This window comes from Miniopterus schreibersii (genome assembly GCF_964146895.1).
Source record: "Miniopterus schreibersii genome assembly, contig: HAP1_SCAFFOLD_94, whole genome shotgun sequence".
In the NCBI taxonomy this organism is placed as follows: domain Eukaryota; kingdom Metazoa; phylum Chordata; class Mammalia; order Chiroptera; family Miniopteridae; genus Miniopterus; species Miniopterus schreibersii.
This window is the reverse complement of record NW_027669804.1, coordinates 6,599-27,607: the sequence shown is the minus strand read 5'-3', so window position 1 is coordinate 27,607 and position 21,009 is coordinate 6,599. Positions and strand designations below refer to the sequence as shown.

The 21,009-nt window shown below is 38.4% G+C and overlaps 1 protein-coding gene across 1 annotated transcript; it reads left to right on the top strand.

Annotated features, from left to right (window-relative positions):
* Positions 1-288: 288 nt before the first annotated feature.
* On the top strand, positions 289-17,875 carry LOC308552039 (ankyrin repeat domain-containing protein 26-like; the record flags this gene model as incomplete). The annotated part of the gene is made up of 7 exons (XM_081163007.1): positions 289-408; positions 4,129-5,061; positions 6,566-6,718; positions 10,432-10,544; positions 12,062-12,191; positions 16,513-16,791; positions 17,694-17,875. Coding segments are annotated over 7 exons (1,910 nt in total), but the record flags the coding sequence as incomplete, so codon positions are not given.
* Between the last annotated feature and the right edge of the window lie 3,134 nt (positions 17,876-21,009).

The following is a 21,009-nucleotide window of genomic DNA, read 5'->3' as shown; positions in this document are numbered from 1 at the left end:
CTCCAAATTTGTTTCTGTGTAGTGGGTAAATCTGCTATGGCCCCCAGTCTTGGTATAATAACCTTATGTATTAGGTGTCTTGTGAGGCTCAGTGGCACAATCTTTCTGATCACCTGAGCTAGGTGCTCCAGGAAAGTCACTTGTGTGTGTTATGTGAGCCCTCCTTTTGTAGAGCCTTGATTGTTAATGGCCGATTCATGGATGGGGTTGATCCTCAGGCTGGTTGACCACGGTATGTACTCTGTTGCAGTGTGAAAGCTGATGCCATGTTGAGTAATTCACGCCAGCATGGTCTGGTGCCTGCAGAAATCTTTGGGTGTCGTTCTCATGGAGCTAATTGGATCATGCTCTGAAGACCCCCACCACGTGTATTGGTACTTGGCCCTCTTGGGAGGGACTCTGGTGCAAGTCAGGTTCTGCCAGTGATTTCCCTTGGGCTACCTGTGTGGAGTTACAAAGCAATCAGCATTTGTGACTGCCTCGGCTGTGCCTGGGTGTGCCTAGGAGGGGCCAAGCTGCACACCAAGGCCTCCTTCCACCAGTACCAAGCCCGTGGGCCAGGTGGGCAAAAAGCCCAAGTCACCCTGAGATCCACCTCTGCCTACCAGCTTTCTGTTGGGGTCAGTCACTGAAAGAGCTCCTGTTGGTATGTGAGTTGCATGAGGTAAGTGAGTCATCAGGTAAGTGAGAGTGGTGTTCACCAGACTGATACAGATTCAAAGTCAGCTTCATTACTGGGTGTGAGGCTATTCAGCAAAAGTTCCAGGATACACCAATGCCAGCTACCACCCACGGGGTATCCGTGGACCTTTGTGATTGGGTTGGGTGGGGCCTCAGGGAATCATTAGAGTAAAAGCCAGCAGAATTCATCAGGCCCCAGAAGGCCAAGATTTGGCTGTGTGAATGGAGGGCTCTTCATTGGAATGGTGGCCTTAGTTAGACCTGCAAGGGATTTTAAAAAATGGCCCCCACCCCAAAGCCACACAACTTAGTCTCTGACACCCCTTCAGTCCATCAGACCACCTCAAGAGGCCTCCATGAAGTCTACACAGTAGGCGCAGTCAGCTGACTCCTTTGAAGTGTGTTGCTCCGTAGGGTAGAGAACAGGGAGTCAGGACAGTGGGGCTAGTAGATTCCCCAGGTTCATGCTGTAATGAAGGGAGTGCTTAACCCAGGAATGATGGCATCTGTGGGCATTGTGGGAGAGAGGCTCAGTCAGCACAGGAAAGGGACGGAGAGGTCATACCTTCAGCTCTCTTCCCAGAGACATTCAAAGCAGTTTCTCCTTGCATGATTCCATTCCACTCTGAGACACCCTTTCTTCATAGTCCCAGAGTGAGTGTTTGGAATAAGACTTGTGTGCTGGCCCTTTAAGAGGGCTCCTGTCTTTCCAGCAGACTCCCATTTTTTCCTGGAGAACAGAATCCTTGCTGCCTTTCAGAGCCAGATATTATGTGGGCTCCTCTTCCCACCTCTGGTGCCCAAGGCTGGGGACCCGGGTGTGCGTTGAGACCCCATGCTCCTCAGGGGGGAACTTTGCAGCTGAGATACCCCTCAGCATTCTCAACCACCACAAGTGGGTGCGGGGCCTGCCCTTTTTGAATCTCTGCCCTTGCTACCAGTCTAGCTGAGGGTTCTTCTGTAGTTCTTGGTTACCAGAGTAATGTTCAGCTAGTCTTCAGTTGCTTATTCAGGTTGCTAGTTATGTACCTTAGTAGTAATTCCAGTTTGGTACAGAAAGGAGGTGAGTGTAACTCTCAGCTCCTTTGGCTCCATCTTAGATCAGCTCTAATAAAATTCTGAAATGCGGTGTAGGGGCTCACTATTGAGGATATGGTTAGGTGAAATGTGGTGCAGGGGCTCACTGGTGAGGTTATGGGGGGGTGAAATATTTTAAGTGAGGAAGCCTTTAAGCATTAAAATTCGCTACTAAGTTATGTTTGATAGATTTAACATCTAATGAATTGTGACAAAATTAAGTTTGAGGGTTCATGTTTTTCTTTTAATTTAGACCAAGGCCAGTAATTGTTTTACCTCACAGTTATAATCTAGTGATTTGGGAGTAGCTAACTATAGATTAAGAATTCTAAAAGTTAAATTTTAATTATATTCTAATTTTCCTTTGTCCATACTTGATTACTTAAGGGTGAAGTTATTTCAAAAATGTGTGCTCCTACAGCAAAGACAGCAGAAAACCAAAGCAAGCAAATTCACCTTCCAACTTTGCATCTGGAAAAAATGTCTCAAGACTCAGAAATAAATAGGGCATGTGACAGAGAGTATACATTTGCATATTCAGGACATCCTTCTGTGCAAAAGGATGAGGAAATGTGTGTTAAACATGGGAAATTCAAACAGAGGAAGAATTTACAACTTACCAGTGATGAGTTAAAGCAGAAGCGTCATGAATTTTGTGAAAAAGACACTAGTGAGTGTCCTGAGGAAGGGCCCCTCCATAACTCTAAAAAAGGAGGAAGTGTAAAACAAATGCCTTCTAATCTGACAAATAAAGTACTTGATTGTGGGGGAAAAGATGCATTTGGAATGCCTCTCTCTGAAGTATTCCAGACATTTCCTGGGGGAGAACCCACCCTCAAAAATGTGTTTCCATCTCATTCACGCCTTGGGACCCCAGAGGACTCTTCCTGGTCATCTTCTTATGAGCTTTGTTTAAGCAAAAAGGAGTTACACTCTGAAAATGATCACAAACCTGACACTGAACATGTTTTAAACAAAAATGAAGAGCGTTTTTGTAGTGATACAGAAAATATCAAAGTAAGGAACCCAGTAGTTACATCCAAAGTGAAAGAAGACCAAGAGTTTGATATGCAGATGACAAAAAATATGAACCCAAATACCACTAATAGGAAATTAGGCGTCAGACATACACCTCAGTCTAGTGGTCTAAAAAGTCATCTTGATTTGCAGATTGCCAGCCACAGTGAAAAAAAACACATGATTCAAATAAAAAAGCACAATACTTATGCTGCTACAAATACTTATAAGGAAACAAAGCCAAATCAAGACTTCTTGCAGAAGCCATTATATGCAGATCATTGCAGTGCTAGTAACTATAAAAGCATGGAATCTGAAATAGAATGGAGTTCCTCTGACCCCTATAGTGTCGGAACACCTACAGGATGTGTAAATGAAGCATTACAGCAAGATGTACAAAGGCTTAACATGGACACATCGAAAGCAGAGCTCCTGGCTTTAAGAAACAGAGGTAGAAGTTCACCTGATAATTTATTAGTAAGTATTTTATTCCTAGTAAAGTAGTTCAGTGTACTTCCCCCCATTTTACATTTATTACTACTTTCAACATCATGAACAAGAAATAAAAGTTATTGTAACAATAAAAAATTTCAGCCTTTTCTAAGAAGAGCTCTATAAATTTTATCCTATTCACCATTTGTACTTTGATAGATGAGGCTTCTTTAGTGTTTTTGTATTCACACTAGAGAAGAACTGTGGGCAGTGCCAGAGCACAAACTGTGGAGTCTGCACACCTGGGGAAGAACCTGAACTTGCTTATCTTTTTCACCTCTCCATTCTAGATTGTGATAACTGAATGAGTTCACTGATGGATGCAGAAGTGCTTAGGACAAAGCCTAGGTTATCAGTTATTAGTAGAGGGAGTTTTTATAGCTGACTTTGAAAGTACTAGAAAAGTAGAATATCTATGGGATATTTTGGGGGGAAAAAAGAATTTTAGGAAATTTAGTCTATCTTAATATGTGCAGGATGAACACTCTTACTGTGGAGTAGCCATATGTTTAGACTGTAAACTCAAATTTTAAGTGTAGAGTTATTAATCTTTTATATAATACATTCTCATTCTGTGGTGACTCAGACAAAGCCCTTTCCAATTCTGAGAGTCTTAAAAATTCTCTTGTGATTTCTTTTTCACTTTAAAAAATTCATCATCTTATTAAATTTTTGAACTTTGGAGTATTTATGCTTGTCTCAAGTTTGAGGTTGGATCCAACTCTATTTTTTTTCCAGAGGGATAGTCACTTATTTCAGGCTTATTTTATATAAACATATAGGTTATTCTTTAATTTCAGAGGCTATCATGATATGTCATTTCAATGAGTGTTAGCTACAAGTCTCCTTTGTTTTACTTAGGTTTCTGATAGGTATGAAAGAGAAGAAAGCCTGTTGCCTGAAAGTCACAAGTTGCAGGATGAAATTGCTGCTCTAAGAATGGAAATAGATGCAGTAAAAAATCAGAACCGGGAAATGGAAAAGAAATGTTTGAAGGACATTGCAATTGCCAAAGAAAAGAATGACCATCTTCAGAAGACAATAAAACTGAATGAGGAAACATTAACAAAAACAATATTTCAATATAATGGACAGCTTGAGGCTCTGACAGCTCAGAATGCAACGCTCAACTCTGAACTGGAGAATGAAAAACAAAACAGAGAAAGACTGGAAGCAGAAGTTGAATCATACCGACCTAGACTGGCTACTGCTCTACAGGATCGTGAACAATGTCAGACATCAAAGAAAGACCTACAACTTGCTTTCCAGAGAATAAGAGATGAATGGTTTTGTTTCCAGGACAAAATGAATTTTGACATGTCTGACCTTAAGAAAAGCAATGAGATTCTTTCTCAACAACTTTCTAAAGCTGAAAGTAAGTTCAGTAGCCTAGAAATTGAGCTTCATCACACAAGAGATGCTCTCAGAGAAAGGACCTTGATTTTAGAAGGCGCAGAAAGAGACCTAAGAAAAATAAAGGGCCAAAAGACGGAAATTGAACACATGTATCAAAGCGAACAATGTAAAGTGAATAAATACATTGCAGAGCAGGAATCCTTAAGGGAGAAGTTATGTCAACTACAAAGTGAAAATATGTTGCTTCGACAGCAGCTGGATGATGCTCACAGCAAAATTGACAGTGAAGAAAAGACAGTTGTTAATATCCTAGATCAGCTTCAGGAGATGAGAAAAATATTTCATGCTGAACAGGACCGAAAGAAGGAGTTAACCAATGAATGGCATCATTTAAAAGAAAGAATATTTAAGTTTGAAAATGATAAAGCAGAAAAAGATGTAAGTATCCAGACAGATAAATAGTTTTCCAATTTCCTAAAAAAAAATTCAGAGTAATATTTGATGATGGTTAAATGTGAATCTAGTTGAATATTAAAAATATATAGATTATAAATGTGTTTGCTCCATCAGCTTAAAAGACATTGTATCCAGCAACTGAGCATTAGGTCTGAGAGGTGCTTTGTTTTGAGTAAAGACTTTCTGTTGCCTATGAAATTTTAAGAGGTTAAGCCATAGATTGTTAATAGATATAGACTGATATTAAAATTTAGTCTTATACTGATACAATAATAATTTTAATCTTTCTGTCACCACATCTTAATTCCTTTAGGAAGCAGATAAATGGAAATGTTCATACCTAAAATGAGTATTTTGAAATTAAGATTCAATTAAGTGGATTATCTTGACACTATTTCAGATTTTCCAGATGAACTGAAGTGAAGATGCTGTATATCTCATAGTACCTTTTCTTCAGTGGCTTCTTGTACATTTTAGTTGGTATAATGTTATTTTGAATTTGAATTAAATTTGGAAATATTTCAGTCTCAAGTAATATATTCATGAGACCCCTCAGCTCTTTTAAAGGCATCTACTTTTCATTAAATCGTAATTTGGGACAAATGTGATGAGTTTTAGCAAATTTATACTTTCCACTACTATTTATAATTTTCTTTGAATATTTTTACAAGTGATTGGATCGTGTTTCTCATGGCAAGGCCTAATTACTATCGTTTGGAGATGTTTGTCCAATACAGAGAGAATTGTAACTCTCTGTGATTTCTTAATTTGACATTGGATCTCCATTTCAGACTAGTGACAGGTGGCAGGATTTATGTGTAGCAGGGAGAGAGGGCAAGGCCGGGTTACCCTCGAAGGCCATTGGAATGACTTCACTTTCTATTATGATAGGAATCTATTGGAAGAATTTGAGCAAGGGATTGAATGTATGAGGAGCTCTGAAGTTCATTGAAGCCTCTGGTTAAAAAAATAAAATAAAAAGAGAAAAATGTTCCACAATGTTGAACTTACTACCACTTGATCCACCTACATACCCATTTCTCTTTGGGACGTCAGTAGATTGTAAAGCTTTGAGATTCATGAAGAGGGTCAGGGCTTGAGAGAGGGGCTGAATCAGCTGTCTAAGTAACCTAATACTGATTAGGCAGGAGGATTGCATTTCTGTGTCTTTAACCTGATTAAGCAAACAGGAATCTGTCCATTATGAGGAAAAGAAGGCGAATTGATGTATGTGGTGATATTTCCCAGTTACATATTATGTTAATAATATGTGACTCTAAGTACATCCAGCGTGGGCAGAAGTAGGTTTACAGTTGTTCCTATGGAGAGTAATGCAATAATTAGTAAATAACAATACAAAAGTAAACTGTGTTTCATGTACTCACAGCTGTAACCTTTAGCCCTATCCTGTATGTGAAGTTATAATTATTAACATAATTTAATTAAAATGTGATTTCTAAAACCAGTAACGGAAATATCTTACTAGGCAATTGTGAGACAACTTCAACAAGACCTGGCTGATACCAAAAATAAACTATCCACGTTAGAGGCTTTGCAGAAGGTTGAATCACCCTCTCGTATGAATTTAGAAGACGAGAAAAAGAAGTTAAAGCAAGAATTAGATGAAAGCAGAAGTCAAGTATGTACGAAATTTAACATGTCATCAGTTCATCTACAGCTGGTTAAACAATATAAAGTGTTTTAGGGTACTACTTTTCATGGTTAGCTTTCTTTTCTATTTTTATTGTAATTAATTTATTATAATTTTATTATCTTTATAGTGCACTTATTTCTTAAACCCTGGCTTTTATCCTGCCATTTGTATTTTATGGTTTTTCTTATAATATTTAGCCTTAGGAAAGTTGAGAATTATGCAGTGTTCTTCATAAAAGTCAAGAGGCTTTTTTTTTTCTTTTTTTTAACTAAAAAATATTTTTAGTGATATCTCCATTATCATGATGAGGCAGCCAGATAAAATCAAAGGATAATGCTTAATGGAATGTTCCAGAAAATTGTTTTAGTTCTTACCTTCATTTTGGTGAATAGATATAGAATCTGTATTTATTTTACAGATTTTGAAATAACTTGTACGGGACGGTCATTATACAAACTGGTTGAAGTAGGCATATCCTTCACTTCCTCTCAGAATATTATGAAAGCATGGAAATCGTCAGACAATTAAGAAAATTAAATCTAGATCAACCATTGGATTTTTTTTGACAAAAGCTGTATTGATATAATTTACATATCATATAATTTGCCCATTTAAATGGTACAAATCAATACTTTTAAACATATTCAGAGAGTTGTGCATCTATCATCTCAATCAATTATAGAATATTTTTATCACTCCAAAAACAAACTCCACATCTCTTAGCTGTCTACCAGCTTCTCATCTCACCCTGCACCAGGCTACCACCAGGCTACTTTTTCTCTGTTGACTTGTCTATTCTGGATATTTCATGTATATGCAAGCACACAAGTTGCAGTCCTTTGTGATGGGCTTCTTTCACTTAATGTAATGTTTTAAAGGTTCACCCACATTATAGCACATATCAATATTTTATTTCTTTTTATTGCTGAACAATACTTCATTGTGTAGCTCAACCATTTATCCATTCATCAGTTGATGGCACTTTGTGTTGTTTTCACTTTTTGGCTGTTAATAATTCTACTGTGAAGATTAGTGTACAAGTCATTGTGTGAACATGTTTTTATTTCCTTGCCATTGGACTTTATCCTCTGAGATAACTGGGCTGATGTCAGCATCTTTCTGCTGTTACTCATGCTGTCCATTCTGACTTTTCAGTTTCTGTTCCTCTTGCTTATTCCTACATCTATCTGGACCTGGCTCCCAATCTCTCCTTGTCCATGAAGTGATCTCTGACTGTTCGAACTCTCACTGACCTCATCCTTTTAAGCACTTGTCATCTCTTCTGTACAAGAGAATTTAGGCCTTAATTTTACATTGTTTTAATTTTTCTCATAAGAGATAATCTTGTCTTTCTAAGTATAAATTTGTCCGTGACATATATTATATGATATAAGTATATGATATTATATGATATAGTCATATAAGTTGGAAATATTTGAGCTTAACTATTGTTAGAATAAAATTAAATACTTTATATCACTGATGGACTTGGGATTGAAACCCAGATATTTGATCAACACAGTGTTGAGGTGAAGAGTCTGAATTGGCAAGAAGATAGCTCTAGCTTTCTCAGGCCTTCAAAGAATATAGTTGAGTATGTATGTGAAAGGCACGTCAGAAGTCTTCCCTAGGTCCGGTCTCTATGGAATAGGAAATTATTATTATTTTTTAAAGGCAAATAATTGATAATCTGATGCTCATGAAAAACACTTGCATTATGAGAAAAAGCAAGACAGAGAATGCTGGTTAACGAAAGTGCCCCCAAGATCAGAACAGAACACTAGCACACTCAAAGTAACACCAATAAGAATCAACATAAAATGTACAAGATTAGCTATCTACATAGGTGACCTATCACATCATGGTTTATGAGTGTGTGGTTGAGGGTATTGTCTATGAGGAGCTAGAAGGGAGGAAGAGAAGTACAGATGAACTCAGCAAAGGGGTCAGGGCTGGAAATGTTGAGGGAATCTGGTCTGAAGTGTTGAGATTTAAGGAACTCTGAATTTTAGGAAAGGAATAGACTGATCTCTATCTATAAGTCTGTCTCTGTTTTGCTTGGTAGTTCAGTTCATTAAATTCCAGCTATGAGTGAAATCATATGGTACTTGTCTACTGATGGTGTTGGTGGTATTGGAGGGGGGTGTAGGGATGGAGCGGAAAAGAAAAAAGCTAGAGAAAACTCATGGACAGGGACAACAGGGTGGCAATTGCAGGGCTGTGAGGGGATTGGGGGAGGTGGAAGGGGGCATAGATGGGATACGTGGTGATGGAAAGAAAAAAAAGAAGTGAGGTAGAAAAAACAAAAAGTAATAAAAAAGAAAAGTGTGAAGCTGGGTGATGAACCTCTGGAGGGTAAATATAATATTCTATCTTCTTTTGTTTGTGTTAGAAATTTTCTATAAAAAAAGGTTAAATAAAAACAGATTGTCTTAGGTGAGCACTGTCTATCCGCTGCTTGACTGAGCTCCCCCAGTTCCTCCTTCAGAGCCCTCCTCTTGTGCATGTGTCTGCGATTCGAGCCTATCAGCTTTGAGCCTGTCAGCTTTCTGTCTCTTAGGAATTCCTCATAATTTCTGTTGTATTGATTATATACTGATTTTCATGTGCTAAGTATACAGTCTCTAGCCCATATCTTTAGTTTAATGTGTTGCTATAAACAAAGACCATTGAATTATAAAACCAGGTATTGAGTTTCTTAAACTTGTTACATCTCCCCTCAACTTCAGTGTAGCTCTAGCTCATGGCATTCAACAGGGTGAAGACAAATAAACATGCTACCACTTTGTTCCAAACAAACAAAAAATAAATAAAGAGTAAAACTAAACTAAAAAGGAATAGAAAGAGTCGAGGACTGTCCATCATGTAGAAATGAATTGGGGTTGGAGGCCCAGAGGGTGGGGTGTGGTCCTTGTTCCCAGTAGCTGTGGGAAGTAAAGCAGCACAGGGCCTAAAGGAGCCTCAGGAAGTGCTTGGGGCAGTTACAGGGCTGGAGTGGATTCTCCTATAAAAGGAGAGGCGTGGTGAGAGCAGGAGCCTGGGGGTGAGCCTGTGTTAAAGATGCTAGCGTTGAGTGGAAGTGGGGAGCAGGATGATGGGAAAAGCTACAAGGATCAAGTAAAAGCTATGATTTTATTCAATATAGAGAAGACAAACTTTGTTTAAAGAGAAAAGTGTTTAACAGAGAAGGAGAGATTGAAACTTACGGCAGAAGCTTACAGAGAACGAGAGCATCTCATCCTAAAATCAGATTTGCATGGGAAGTTTTCAAAGATTATCCTTGTAAGATTCGATTTAATAAAACCTGGAATATGTTGAATTATTAATGGAATGTTTCTAGGACAGTTTTAGAAACTAAAATGTCAATATAGCCATTCTCTTAAAGTTTTGGTTTTTTTTAAAGACTTGGTATTTTATATGTCAAAACCTCTGTTTTAGCAAATTTTCGCAATTTAAATTCCAGACAAAAAATGGTGAAACTTTAAAGTCAATTTAAGCTGCTGTAAGAGGTTATTAGTTTTCAAATCTGTCCTTATGAGCACCAGGTTTATAAACTAGATTTTATAAACCTGTCTACTACGTTTTATAAACCTGTTTACACATATTATTCATGAACTCATGAGAAATCATATTTTTAAGAAAGAAGAGTGAATGTTTAGATTTTTAAAAATAATTCACTTTAAAAGTGTTTTTCACAGATTCAGCATGAAAAGAAACAGATAAGGGAATGGGCTGAGTTAAAATTCTTCCTGCAGTCTTGCCTGCATGAAGGATTAAAGAAGATGGGTGAACTGGAGAAAGAGTTCACTAGGTAAGGTTTTAATATTTCAGACCATTTCCACCTTCAGTTAAGATTTAACTGCCACTTACTTTATTAAAACCAAAATTGAAATTCATTTCCTATGTGTAACTTTCATAATTAAACAAATTATCCTATTTAAAAATTTACTTCAGAAACTCACAGCACAATCTGAAACTGCTTTGAGGGCCGAAATACTACTTTTTTTTTTCTTTAAATACATGTTTATTGATTTCAGAGAGAGGAAGGGAGGGGGAGAGAGAGAGACAGAAACGTCTATGATGAGAGAGTCATTGGTCCGCTGCCTCCTGCACGCCCCTGACTGGGGATCGAGCCCGCAGTCTGGGCATGTGCCCTGACTGGGAATCGAACCCTGATCTCCTGGATCCTAGGTCGATGCTCAACCGCTGAGCCACGCCTGGCCAGGCTCTACTTACTCTTTAGTGGTTCCTAAAACAATAATGAGGATGCATTTTGCATATCCTGTCGACTGCACTTTTCATGTCTACCTTGAATTTTTACTTCTGCAAGATGTCTTTGCTCTCTGGTGACCTTTCCTAATTTCAGTCGTGAGTGTGCTTCCCTTCAGCATTCAAATAGTTTAATATCTAAAAGCCTCCCTGTGTCATTGTTTAACAACATCAAAAATTCTCTTGATTTGGCTTATGTTTCTTTCTCCTTTTTTAGTTATAAAATATATCACACATACAAAACTGTCTGTATGACTTAAAGAAGTTGTATAATCGTGTTTTTACCACTAGTGAAAAATAATGGGATTTTCCCCAATGTCTGGGAATCCCCACATGGCTTCCTGTCTGTTTATTTGCCGAGCACTTAAGTTTGTTCTCTGATCCTCACCAGTGTTTTCCCCTCATTTCACTGTCTTTCTCTACATTGCTTTGTATCCCTTTCATTTTGTTAACGTTGTGCGAGCAAAGATATCTTCTTAAACTGCCTCGAAGAGACTGCTACACATGCTCTCTCTGACTTCCCTTCTTCTAAAGCCCTGCCCCTTTCTAATTCTGCCTTCAAGTCAGACTTCAAAGATGTTTCTCTCCTGCTTCTCTTTCTATTTCGAATGAGCTCCTTGATGTTTTTGTTGGGACCTTTCTTCTTGTAGACTGTCGTCAGGAGGTACCAAAAGGTATTTTTGTGTCTCTTCAAAACATTCACTTGTAATTATGCTTTTCTTCTTCACTTTGGATACTGATCTCTGGTTTATAGTTGATATTTAATAATAGGTTCATGTTTTATATTGACATACTAACATGAATATTAATAATAACTTAATTATAAGAACTCTGCATAGTTTCAATATTAACTCTGTATCACATATGCCATAAATTTTTTTCACCTTATATTTATAATTTAGATAGTATGCTTTCAAACAGTATTAGATTGGTACAAATGAGAGGATCATAATTTATAGATTTATTTATTTTTTATGATAGAACATAGTATCTGTTCAAATAATTATCAAATATTTACTCTTAAAGAATTGAACTTACTCATTTTGTACATTTCTGCAGATTTAAGGAACTCTTAAACATTACACAAAGGAAGTTAAATGAACATGAAAATGAGGATCTTAGTTTTCCTGAAGATTTAAAACCAAGTCTAATTGAAATGGAAATTCAGACTAATATGTTAAAAGAGAAGGTAATTGTAAATTAGTTTTGGGACCCCAAAATCACCCACCTTGGGGAAATACATGTCATTCAATTCTTTGAGCAGTGAAATACAGATTTTTCTATTAATTGTATAGACTTGGTATCAGTGAACAAGACAGCCTTTTTTCTTTGTCACTTTTCTATAAAAAGGGCATACTGTTAATTCTTCTGTGCCTTGAACCCTGGCAAGAAGCATACCATTACTGGACCCCAGGCACCAGCACGAAATTAAAATCTTTTTTGGCAATGACTTTATTGAGATATAATGAACATACCATGCAGTTCACTCATTTAAAGTGTACAATTCAGTGGTTTTTCCTATATTCCAAGAGTTATACAGTCATCATCACAATCCATTTTAGAACATTTGCATCACCGTAAAAAGTAACCCTGTGCCCTTTAGCAACCACCCTGTGCCCGTTTCCACTTCCGCACCCTTCCTAGCCCTAGGAACCACTACTGTCCGCTCAGTCTCTCCAGTTTTGTCTATTCTGCACATTTCATATCAGTGGAATCACACAATATGTGGTCCTCTGTGACTGCCCTTTATATTTAGCATGATGTTTTCAAGGAACATCTATTTTGTGACATGTATCACCAGTACTGCGTTTCTGTTTATTGCTGAATAACATTTCATTGCATGGAGCAACTACATTTTTTTATCTGTTCATCATTTGATGGCCCTTTAGGGTTGTTTCCACTTTTTGGTTTTGTTAATAATGCTGCTATGAGCATTCATATCCAAGTTTTCATTCTTTTGGGAATATATTTATAAATGGGACTGCTGGATCATATATTTAACTTTTGAGAAACTGCCAGACTTTTTTCCAAAGTGCTTACACCATTTTGCATTTTCATTCACAATGTATGAGGGTTCCTGTTTCTCTGCATTCTTGCCAACATTTGCCATTGGCTGTCTTTTGACTGTCGCCATCCTGGTGGGTGTGAAGTGGCATCTTATTGTGGTTTTGATTTGCGATTTTCTAATGACTAGTGATGTCCACCGTCTTTTCACATGCTGACTATCCATCTGTGTATCTTCTTGGAAAACCTGCCTCTTCAATCCCTTCACCCATTTTCAATTGGATTGTGTTTTTATTATTGAATTGTAAGAGTTCTGTATATATCCTAGATACAAACCCCTTATTAGATAAAGGATTTTCAAATATTTCTTCCATTCAGTAGCTCCCCTTTTCACTTTCTTGATGGTGCCTTTTAAAGCACAGAAGTTTTTGATTTTGACCAAGTCCAGTTAGTCTAATTTTGTCTTTTGGTTTCATATCTAAAAAAAATACCCAAATCCTGTCATGAAGACATACACCTATGTTTTCTTCTAAGAGTTTTATAGTTTTAGCTTTTACATTTTGAGTTAATTTTTATGTATGGTAGGAGGTACAGATCTAATTTTACTCTTTTGCATGTGGAAATCCAGTTGTCCCAGCACAATTTGTTAAAAAAGACTATTCATGTCTGATTTAACTGTTTGGCTCCCTCGTCAAAAAGCACTTGGCCATAATGTGCGGGTTAATTTTTGGATTCTCCCTTCTAATTCATTGATTGATAAGTCTGTCCTTCTGCTAGCCCAAATCAAATTTTATGAGTGCTCTTTCCCAGTCATCTTGCATATTACCAGGTGTTTTATGTAATAATAAAAAGTCAGTGTAGTGGAATGTTTTTAACTCTCCTTTCGTGGAGATATTTTGCTTCCTGATAAAGCCCGTGGCCAGCTTGTGTTTGCTGACTCTGACAGGAGGGGAAAGTAGGCTCACAAAGATAACACCCATTCCTTTTACTCTCCAACCTTTAGTCTCTAACCCAGCGCCTCCCACTTCGCTTCATTTCCATTAAACCCTGTAACAGACCTGCTGCCTTGGCATCTACTTCATGTGATTAACTCATAATTCATAGACTCACCGGCAGGTTTCACTGCCCAGGGAGGAGAAGGGTCACACCTGGCTTGTCCCCTCTCCTCTTTGGAAATGTCTCAATTTGAAATCTCAAAAATGTAAAGCCTATTTGTTTTCATGGAGAAACATTGTGGTGTGACATGAAGATGAGTCGGTCTTACCTTCCCTTTCAAACAAGCTTGAGGTAAGGTAGAAGGAAATTGTATGTAAATGGTGCTGAAGGACACTGCATTGGTTTTACTACTGAGATTTAAAGCGATTTCATAATGTTCTCTATTTCCTCACTGAGGAGAGGAAGACTTGTCCTAACCATGCACTGCTTCTCCAGGGCCCTTGGCTCTTCTCCCTGAGCCCTTTTCATAAGAGGTGACCTGTGCTTACAGCTCTTTTCTCAGCCCGCCTCCTCCCTGTAGAAGGTCTAAGGCCCACAAGCCTCTTTTTATTGTGCACTGTCTTGTTCTCCTTTAGTCCAAGTGAGCAAGCAGAGGTTTTGCTACTACAGTTCTCTTAGAAGCTTTGAGTTTCCTGTGAATTTTATTTGCATTCATACCATTAGAAAAGCCGCCCTCGCACACTGTTTTAAGGTAAGCTCTTCACCTTGGGCTTCCTGGAGGTGTTGTAGGACAGTGCCTTGAAAACTCTCACATTCTGGAAATCCTTAAAGGCATCTGAGGCACCACATAAGTCTTTCTGAGGTCTTAAGGGTTTTATAAGTCTTGGCTTCATCCTTAGACCATGCTTTCCTGGAACACCCTGGATTTGATGTTACCCAGAAGCCATGTGTGTATTTTAGCATTATTTGACCATTGGACATGTGGGAGAAGCTCTAAATGGGAAATGGATATTGGAACCCGGTAAGTTCTGGTTCTCTGCCATTTAATAGTCTTCCTTTAGCTCATCTTTCTAGTGCATTTCACTTTCAGGGCTTCCTAGGGAGAATCCCGTCATCCTTGTTTCAGTGTCATTTTGCTCACTTGCCCAGAAGCGCTTGCTGTCAGCCGCCTCAGGGCTATGAGGCCTCCACTCACTATTTCTTGGAGGCCCTTTTGGTTTTCATTGTCACACCTCTATACATTATCTCTGGATCCACCTACCTCCTGTTCAAAGGCACTCCCCCACATGTGTGTGTGAGCACTCCATTTTTAATATCAGTATCTGTGCCAGTTATTTATTGGTGCTTAATAAGCCACCCCTAAAGCCTGTGTCTTAAAACAGCATTTACTTTGTTGGCAAATCTGCAGTGAGGCCGGCTCATTTCTTTTCCACTTGCCATCAGCTGGGGTGACTTGAAGCTGGGAACTAGACTCATGTAAAGGCTATTCATTCACCTGTTTGTCAGTGGCAGGCTTTTGGCTGGGACATTAGCTGGGGCAGACTCAGCTGCCACCAAGACGAGGACTGACTACGCGGCCTGGGCTGCTTCATCCTTCACAACAGGGTGGCCGGGTCTCAGGGTGAACTTCCCGAGAGAGTGAGATGGGAGCTGTGTCACCAGACACAGAAGTCACACAGCAGGTCCACCACATTCTATTCACTAGAAACCAGTGACTAAGGCCAGCACTGCTTCATGGAGAAGTGCAAAGGAGTTGTAGACATGTTTCAGTAACTGCCTCACTCGCCTTGTCTTAGCAAACAATCATCATCTCTAAGGAGGTTCTTCCTCCCACGCCCTTATCACTGACATTCCAGCAGGTTTGTTGTTGATGGTGCTGTTCTTTTTGTTTAGTATGGTCCCTTATTTTGTGGGAAGTAACAAAGAAGTTCAATATTTCACTATTGATTTAAGCCCTACTTTTTTAGGGCTCATCTCGCTTAAACTTTTACAGTGAGAGATGTGATTTCTCCGCAACCCATGGGATCATTTTTTCTTGGAATGCAATTCAAATGAGCATCAACCATTTGTAGTTCAATACAAGACTTATGGCGTTAGAATCCATAGTTAGAAGATTCATTAATTAGAGTCTCATTTTGAAAGTCTTATTTTGGGATGCATTTGTTGACTCAGTCCTAAATACCTCAAAATGATATCCCTGCACTTCTTCAAAAATTATGAAGAGTTAAGATGGGGGAAGAGGTAAGAGGCTTTCTCCTAAGAGGTGCCATAGAGTCATTTGGTGGAGGAAAGACATGAAACAGTCAGAGAAAAAAAGAGTTTAAAATCAACTGCAGACTCTGTGTGGCAAATATGATGACAGCAAATATATGTTTGTGACTCCTGGTTGTTTTAACTTTGGTCTTGATTCTGAGTAATCCAAGGTTCCACATTCTAAGACTGTACTACAGTACGGATAACATTTTACTGCAACTGAATTCATTTCAAAATGTCACAATTAACTGGTGTTGAATTAAGACTATTCTCAGTCCACAGCTTCATAACCAAACTATATTATTTCATTCACGCAGACTGATGATTTCATAGCAATAGAGGAACCTGCATCTTCAGCATGTGCACATCTGGATGAAGAAAATACACGTCAACAGACATTATCATCAGTGAAAGCAATTCAAAAGAAATGTGAAAAACTAGAGGATAAAAAACAGAAGTGGAAACAAAAAGCAAAAATGCTCAGAAAAAAAATGGAACTGAAGATGTCAGAAACAGAACAGCATGAACAGACGATTGGGGAGAAAACAGTAGAGCATTTAAATGAAAAATTAAAACAAGCCCATCTGTTGTTACAGGTTAATTTCTTGATCTTTAATGTGCTTTATTTCATTTCACTGCAAATTTTACTTTGGACATAGACATTGTATGTGTTTTCTCCACTTCCCTTAATAGCAATTTGTTCTGTAGATTTCAGGAAGGAAGGTGGCATATTTCTCATTTCAGTATTTTAATTTCCATCATTATTATCACTAAATTGACCATTCAGAACGATTCTTACTAGAGGATCATTTTATTTTTAAGACCAATTGATGTAAAACAAGACTATAAGGAAGAAAAGTAAAAATGTTGATTTAAAAATTATACTATTATAAGTTCTATTGTTCGATTTTTAAAAATGTAAATTGATTCTATTATTTTTTGAGTTATCAGAATGCATGAGTACTAATGAAAGAAAGATTTTAGGCTAGGTGACATGAGGAAGTCAGAGAAAGACAAATGCCATATGACGCTACTAATAAGTGGAATCTAATGAACAAAATAAACTGACGAACAAAATAGAACCAGAGGCGTGGATACATGGACCAGACTGACAGATGTCAGAGGGGAGGGGGTTCGGAGGGCCTGGAGAAAGGAAGGTTAAGGGATTAGCTAAAGAACATCTATGCATAGACCATGGACACAGACAACACTGTGGTGATGGCCAAGGCGGGAGGGGGGTGGGGGCTGGTTAGAGGCGGCAAAGGGGCAGAAAACGGGGGACATCTACAATAGTGTTAACAATATAAAATTTAAATAATAAAGAAAGATTTAACTTTCTTTTTATAATTTAGATTTAATTTAGTTAACCTAATATTTCAAACCAGCTTACTTTCATGTTAAAAGCTGCTCTGTGAATTATTGACTCAAAATTAAAGGAAACAAATATAATTATTCAAATTATGCTTTTTTAAAAATGTATCTTTCTTATTTGCTTCAGATGCAATCATTACCTCAAGAAAATCTACAGCAGTTAAGAGAGAATACTAAAGCTTCATTAATAAGGGAGCTAGAACTCATAATGAAAGATCTGGAATCTGAACTTTCCAAATTCGAAAAATATGACCAACTTCACCAGAGAGAAAACCAATGTACAAAGTCACTGTCACGTCAACTACTCGAGTAAGTCAAAACACAAAATCAGAGAAAATAAATTTACCTCATAATTAGTTTCTAAAGCATAATTTTTATCAAGCCAGGTTCATGAGATTAGTAGGGATGGAAGCTAACTAAGTAGTATAAGTTTGGAAAATTATGTTAGTAAATGAACTTGTCTATCAAATGTTTGTCCAGGACAGTTTGCATATCTTCCCCATTTTATTTTTTCCCCCTTAATATTTTCCTAAGTTAACCTACATGATGTACTAGTCTTTAAGCTGTTTTTGAAGCTTTATAATTTAGACAGCGATATTTTTATAAAGTTGCATGTTGTAATTACCCTAAATAGAAATATTAATGAGTTTAACTACTTTTGGAAAATAAACTGAAAGGGTTAAGTGCTGGGCACATTCTGGCGCTGGGTAAATTTACTTTCTTCACTGTGACCTTTGTTATTATCACTAGAGGGCACCTGGAGACAAACTATCCTTTATAGTTTTTCTGCTCAAAGGCCTGCAGGGTAAATGGGGAAAGATGAACAGGGGTGAAGGGCGGTATGATTGACACAGTTGCTAAAAAGAATGTGGTGGAGCCCTGAGGGGGGCGGGGAGACAGAAAGGGCGGCTCCCAGCTCCGGTGCCTTGGGAACAGTGTTACAAGCTGATGGCCTCTGGAGCTGTTTTCGTTCATTTTGATCCCCAGCGAGGCTGTCTTGTTCCCATAGAGGTTGTTGCTCTAAATTATGCGTCCATGGGAAATGTTTAAAATCTCCAAGGTAATGAGTGTATTGTACAGGGGTGGTGAAAGCAAATGCTTGAACAGTGTCTTTGAGGGATTATTTAAGAAAACCTCTCAAGTGGTTCACTAGATATGCCCAAGGGCATCCTCCAGAATCTTGTAGGTACAGTCCTTCCAGGAGGCAGCAAGTGTCACCTGAGAAGCGCCCACATCACAGCCATTTCTCTCCCCTCCCTGCTTTGGATTACTTGTTAGTGAGGAACCCCCTCCCCTCTCCCTAGAAACATAGTGCTTCTCTAGAACAATTTAGAACCTATACTTGAATATAGAAGGCCTGCTCCAACACATTTTCATTGTTAAAAAGGGAAATTCTGTTTACTATTGTGGCTACTTAAAAAAATGCAGGTCACTTAGGGAAAAATAAAATACTAAGCATTTGTTGTTTACAATCTTCACAGGACTAAGGAGAGGATGGCAGAGGTCAAAAATGAACTTCTCAGACAGAAGCAACAGGAGAGATCTTTACACAGCACTCCTGGCACGATGCCAGTCCAGGAGACACTTTTTGTTCAGAATGCTAATAATAGTTTTGTACCCTCTAGAAATTCTACTACAAGATACAACTTGGGGACTCCTGCCTCAAGAACCCTTTTTATGAATTAAATACGCTTGTAATACTAAAAGGATTAATTTCTGTTTTTAAGTGAACATTTTTTGTCATCATCTTATGTGAGAGAATGTTCTTAATTGCTACTTTACTTACAGCATTTTTATAAAATGTCTTGCAGAGCAGTTGTACATTTTCTAAATAGTTAAATTAAGGAGATATATGAATTTTTAATTAATTTTTAAATTTATCTTCATCATTGAAAGTATTACAGATGTCCTTTCTGCCCCCCCCCCCCCCCCCCGCTGATCCCCTCCACCCAGCATCGGCCCCCTCTGGCCCACCCACCCCAGGCCTTCTCTACACTGTTGAGTGTGTCCATGGATTATGCATATATGCATATAAGTTCTTCAATTAATCTCTCCCTTCTCCCCACTACCCGACCCCCAACCTCCCTCTGATATTCATCAGTCTGTTCTATACTTCTATGTCTCTGGATCTATTTTGTTTATCAGTTTATTTTGTTCATTAGATTCCACATATGAGTGAGATCATGTGATACTTGTCTTCCTAGAAGTGGGATCACTGGGTCAAAAGGCAGTTCCATATTTAATTTTTTGAGGAAATTCCGTACTTTTTCTGTAGTGGCTGCTCCAGTCTACATTCTAGCAACAGTGTACTAAGATTCCCTATTCTCCACATCTTCACCGACACTTGTCATTTGATGATTTGTTGATGACAGCCATTCTGATCAGTGTGAGGCACTTTTAACTTATATATATATTTACTGACTTCAGGGAGAGGAAGAGTAGAAGGAGAGAGAGAGATAGAAACATCAATGATGAGAGAGTCACTGATCAGCTGCCTCCTGCATGCCCCCCACTGGCAATCAAGCCCACAACCTGGGCATGTGCCCTGACTGGGAATCGAACTGCGATCTCCTGGATCATAGGTTGATGCTCAACCTCTGAGCTCCGCTGGCTCGATGTGAGGCATTTTTATACACCAATAGTGAACTCTTAGAAAGGGAAATTTAAAAAGCAATTCCATTTACCATTGCAACAAAAATTTAAGATACTTCAGAGTAAACAACCTAGGAGGCAAAAGACCTGTACTCAGAAAAGTATAGGACGATAAAAAAAAAATAGAGGCCTGGCTGGACATGGCTCAGCACTTGAGCATTGACCTATGATCCAGGAGATCTCAGTTCGATTCCCAGTCAGGGCACACGCCTGGGTTGTGGGCTCAATCCCCAGTAGGGGGTGTGAGGGAGGCAGTTGATCAATGATAACTGTCTCATCATTGATGTTTCTATTTCTCCCTCTTCCTCTCCCTTCCTCTCTCTGAAATCAATAAAGATATATTTAAAATGAGAGAAAGAGATAAAGAAAAATATAAACAACTGGAAGAATATACTGTGTTCATGGGTTGGCAGAATTAACATCATTAAAATGTCCATACTACCCAAAGCAATCCATAAATTCAGTGCAATCCCTGTTAAAATACCAGTGGCATATTTCACAGATCTAGAACAAACTCTCCAAAAATTTATATGGAACCCAAAAGGACCCTAAATAGCCACGGCAAACTTGAGAAAGAGGAACAAAGTTGGAGGGATCACAATACTAGATACCAAGTTATACTACAAAGCCACTGTAATCAAAACAGCCTGGTTCTGGCACAAAAACGGGCATATAGATCAGTGGACCAGAACAGAGAATCCAGAAATGGACCCAAGCCTTTATGCTCAATTAATATTTGACAAAGGAGGCAAGAGCATACAATGGACAGTCTCTTTAATAAATGGTGCTGG